We start from the raw sequence: 5,078 nt of genomic DNA, 5'->3' as shown, positions 1-5,078 counted from the left end.
TCTTCTTCTTCTTCTTCTTCTTCTTCTTCTTCTTCTTCTTCTTCTTCAATTAACTTTTGACTTCTGGTTTCTTCATTTTTTTCTTTGTTAGTGGTTGAGTGGATGAGGCATGGGAAGGGATAAAATGGTCCTCTAGTTATCTTTTCTCATAGATACCCACCCCCATGCAGTACTTTGGCAGAACTAAAAGTATCGTGGGTCATACACTATCAGTTAGTCTATGGTCTAGTTTGGCTAGGTCACTTTGGAGAAGCCACTTAACCTTTTCATCTCTGTATGGAACATGAAGAAGTGGATAGTCAACTCTGTGCCTTCAGAATCCTAACTCCGGATTTCACAATACACTTCACTAACGGGCATAGTTCACTAAGGTATTATCATGAAATGTGAAAAATTATCACACCTTAGGAATTGGCATACGTTTATGAAATATTGCATCATGTAGGTGTTGAAATGGTCTGAGGAAATAATTTTGACACAGTTCTAAAGGACTGGGATAATATTCTCTAGCCAGGAAGTGGGCTTCTCCTTTCACGGAGGTACTTCTGTGCCCACCCATCACCTCCTGTTTTCCAGACAAGCAAGGCTAGGCTTCTACTTACCGGCTTCCTCTTTGGCACCTCACTAAGGTTTTCGCAAGGATCTGGAAACTCTTCTTGCATTTCCCTAAGATAGTTTACCATGCTGTGTGTGGGCTTTGGAGAGAAGGTTCCTGAAGGTCGCATGTGCCTAATACGAGGGGAGAAAACTTACAGATCTTCAGACCTTGGTGATTCGTGTCTTCGTTTAGCTGCAACTAGCAGAGCCAGGATGGAAAGGAATCCACGACTACCCAATGGATCCGTTGGCTTGCTGTCTCCTTGTTCTTCTTCAAAATGCTGGTAAATACACATGTCACCTTCAACTTGGGGCTGGGTCTTATTCCATCTCCTTTAGGAAGTGTTCTGAAACCCCCAGCCCTGTGTTCAGTAACTTTCACTAAGCACAACCTCGGATGACTTTTCTAATGCGAGTACAATCCAAAACTGTCATAATGTAACTTACGTAACATATGTAACTTTCATAACATAACATAACGTAATATAACATAATGTAATGTAAGGCATTATAAACCTCAGGGTGGCAAGTTATGGTCACATTATTTTCCCACATTATTTTATTCGTTTGATGCATCAGGGCCAACAGCCAACCTTTAATGCAAGAGTCCAGCATTCTCATTCCCAATTTTCTAAAATATGATTCTTTAAATATGTCAAAGTTGCTTCCATTGGGTCTTATTTTTTATTATGCAGTTTGGGGCCAAACTAATTTCATTTTAAATGTATCTTTAAAATGAAAATATAGTCTCGAGACTATATTGGCTTAAAATGTTTGGTCTATTCCGTGTAATTTTAATTGGCATCCGAGGGCCAAGAGAACTTCATTCTTAATAAATCTCTAAAACTACGAAGTGAATTATGGGAAAAATAAGTGGTTGAGCATACAAAATTAAGGGCTTACCCTCTATTTTAGGAGGTTCTATACTAGGGAAGTGGATATTGGCTTGGAATCGCAATAGAGAACTAGCTCTGAGATAATGTACTGAAACATGAATTCTCTATTGACCTTTTCTGCAGAAACTGCAATAACACTGTGGCTTTTAAATAAAGAGGAAGAAAAAAAAAACCCCACGGAGCGATCACAAACGCTGAGAGAAAAAAAAAATTCACTGAGTGTGTACGGCAGATGTGTGCATCCGGTGTCTACTGACACTCGGTTTCAAAAAGGGGTGTGGCAGGTTTTAGAACTAGGATCGCTTAAAAGCGGAAAGGAGCCCAGCCCATGAGAGCCTCAAAACTGAAGAGAGCCTCAGGGCTACTGCCCAACTTGCAATTTGTCCAAGAGGGAGGTAGGTGAGGGGCAAGTACAAAGCCACAGGTGTATCAGTGGTGCAGCCTGGGCCCTGTGTTAGAAGTGCGGCTTCCTTGGATGGTGCTGGGTTTAGACTCACAGCACCTGTCACACCTGCTGAGCCTGGGAACTGCAGACCAATGGCAATCTGTCTGAGTCCCATTCGTTTGATTTGTCGTCGGAAGTGCCCTCTTCTCTTGCGTGGAGTTTGGCAGGTTTGCAGAGAGAAAGTACGCATGGTGGTTTGCTATCCTGAGACACTGTAGAAGTCCATTATCATTTTGCTATCTTGTTGGAAAAAAAACAAAACAGCAGTAATTTGGCCCCGCCGATCAGATCCACCCAGTATGGAGATGCTCTCAGTACCTACAGGGTCTGCGGGCCTCCCTTCTGGTCCACATTCTCTCTCTGTGTGTAACTGTACTTAGTTGTAGAAGTTGTTGAACTTCCAGGGTGGCTTCATGCTAATGGGAAGAGAACGAGCACATAGACTAATCCTGTTCATTCCATTAATGAAGAGAGGTACTGATGCTGTAGACTCTAACGCTTTAGAAGAAAATCATCAGGGGAGAGTTAAAAACACACAGCTCCCTTCGTGGGGCATGGCTTTGGTAAAGATGGTTTCAATTGTGGGTCCTGCAAGCAATTCTCTAGCTTGTCTGGTAGTTCCTCAGCGATAATTTCAGAGCTGTGGGATTGCAAAAGAGCCCCGGGGCCACGATTATACGTAAACTATATTTAGAGGAAATGTTATCAAATCTCAAAAGGAGGTATGTTCTGAACTTAGCTTAATTCGTCTGCACTCTGCCCTTCTACACAGTAACTAGTTATTACGTTCACAGGGCCGTTAACAATAGGCCTTTGTGTAAAACGTGTTCTTCCACTATTTCTGGTAAACACTAAACACCCCTTATTAAGCTGGGGACTTTGGCTGATTCTGTTGGCACCAGGTCATTAAATGCTCGTGTAAATATTGCAATAACGTTTGGCGATTAAGCGAGGTAACAAGGTATGCTTAGGACAACCTAAGTTTTTTTTTTTTTCTCTTCCCAAATTAGTTATTAATACAGTGTGCTTTGTATATATGGCCCCTAGTGCAGATGAAAAAAAATATTCCCCTTAGATGCATACATGTTGTTGTGATGGTCATTTCTCAAAATAGATGATTCCCTTTGTTTAAGCATCTGGCTTAGGAAACCCTGTGGATTCCTGTAAGTCGTTATGTGAAGGTAGTAGTGGGTATTTGTTTCTTGGACAGAGTGGCCAAGTATTAAACACAAAATCACCCTCTGAGAGATGACAGGCAGCTGCCCAGAGGCGGTCCCTATTCCCCATGGGCAGGGCACCCTTGGTGCAAACGGCTTAGCAATTAGTGATGTATGAAGACCGGAAGTACCTGAGAAGAATTGCAAACCTGACACTGCGTGAGGTGACTTAGTTAAGCACAGTGGCTGATCGGCAGCCCTCACTCTTCAGGAACCTGGGCCAGTTAAGTCTTGTGTAAGGCCTGTTTACAGTGTGGTGTGGCTCAGAGTCTTCACAGGGCTCTTTTTCTGGGGTTTCAGTGGGGAAAGTTTTTGCAGGCCGCTAACAGACAGCACACAAAGTGCTGCTGGCGGGTCTGTTTTTGTGAATCTCGCCGAATCCAGAAGGCTCAGCGGAGGATTATGTTAGCCTTGTGAGGTAGAGTGTGCAAACCGTAAACCTCGCTCTTGCTTGGCCAGAGCAGAGCGGTGTGTACAGATGTTGAGGCTGATGCTGCCTGATTTGCCAGACATAACGGGGGACATCCCTGTCCTTTCTCACTCAGTACCTGAATGCTCATCAAAACTTCATCTGTCACTCGCTCCAGGGCTGACTTTACGTCATCAATGGTGAAGCCTCCTAAGGGATCTTCCTCTCCCGTTTCACTCTCCAGCAGGCGTTCCTGAGACCCCTGCTCTTGATCCAGCATCTAAGACAGTGGAAATAAACACATTCAGGTATTGAAAGTAAGAAACATTCAGGTGAGCACTTGAGTGCTCAGAGATTTATGGGCAACCTCAGACTTCTACTCTGTGTGGCCCTACCAGGAGCAGTATTGAACTGGAAAGAGGCTCTGATTTTATGTTACCATGTGTCTTAGGGATTACAAGAGACTCGGGAGGATCTCAGTGGTGAAGCCTGGATAGAATGTGGAGACGAGAAGAAAAGCAAAACCCTTTGGACCACCATTAGCTGGCCTGTGAGTGAATCTAAAGTCTAAGAGGAATTGACCAGGGAAAATGAGGGGGTGGGGTGGGGAGGGAGAGGCCATGAGATCTCTTCATCTTGTGCCGTGATAATGCTTTTAGCAGGACGAGGAAAGGCATTCTCAAGCCTACCTTCTGTTCCGTGTCCGGCGTTGGCAACGGCTCTATGAAGGCTGAATACGTGTCCAATGACATACCTTCTTCCAGGGGGGGTGGTAAAGGATAATCTGCAGGCTTGACAACCTCTATGGTTTGCTGGAAAAGAAGAGCTTTGGGTGAGGGGCTCTGTCTCAGACAGTTCCCTCACCGGACTGCCGCATCAAATCTGGTATCTTACTTAAGTACCATTTGCTTCAAAGCTGTTGATACTATTGCCTTCATTGTTGCCTGATGTTTTCCATGCAACCATCTCTCACTCACAGTTAGCATCGTCTTCTCATGGTTTCTGGGCTCTGAGGTTGAGGGATCATTCATTTGCCTCTCACTTCTGTCTACTAGCTCTTTGTAGACACCCTGTTTATCTGTCTTCCCCATTTGCAGCAGAAGGTTTGGTCCTTACTACACCCAATAATGGCTGATTGTCACAGTTTAGCAGGATGTCGATGCTCTTGTGGGTACAAGCGAAATGGCTATCACCAGCCCAGGGCAATAGGGCCTGCTTTTGCTGAGGACCTGAGTTTTAACCCCAGGACCCACATGAAAAACAACAACAAAAACCAACCAAGCAAGCAAAAAACAAAACCAAACTAAAACAACAACAACAAAAAACAAAGCCAAGCATGGTGGTATGTGGTTGTAATCTTAGTGCTGAGGAAGCAAAGGCAGGAGGGTCCTTGAGGATCACTGGTAAGCTCCAATGTCAGAAAAGAAAAGAGGATAGGATAGGATAGGATAGGATAGGATAGGATAGGACAGGACAGGACAGGACAGGACAGGACAGGACAGGACAGGACAGGA

The 5,078-nt window shown here is 44.3% G+C and overlaps 1 protein-coding gene across 1 annotated transcript in view; it reads right to left on the bottom strand.

Moving 5' to 3' along the window:
- Positions 1–5,078, bottom strand: part of Cabcoco1 (ciliary associated calcium binding coiled-coil 1) — a 106,578-nt gene that overhangs the window by 1,609 nt on the left and 99,891 nt on the right. Inside the window, exons 6-7 of the mRNA XM_028780278.1 lie at positions 4,254–4,376; positions 3,704–3,844 (exon numbers count right to left, since the gene is read on the bottom strand). Of these exons, the coding sequence (XP_028636111.1) occupies positions 3,704–3,844; positions 4,254–4,376 (264 nt within the window). The remainder of the gene's footprint in view (positions 1–3,703; positions 3,845–4,253; positions 4,377–5,078) is intronic.

The sequence above is a fragment of the Grammomys surdaster genome, unplaced genomic scaffold (genome assembly GCF_004785775.1).
Source record: "Grammomys surdaster isolate TR1022 unplaced genomic scaffold, NIH_TR_1.0 367, whole genome shotgun sequence".
NCBI classification, from domain to species: domain Eukaryota; kingdom Metazoa; phylum Chordata; class Mammalia; order Rodentia; family Muridae; genus Grammomys; species Grammomys surdaster.
Note: the sequence above shows the minus strand (reverse complement) of the source record. Positions and strands in the feature narration are given on the sequence as shown.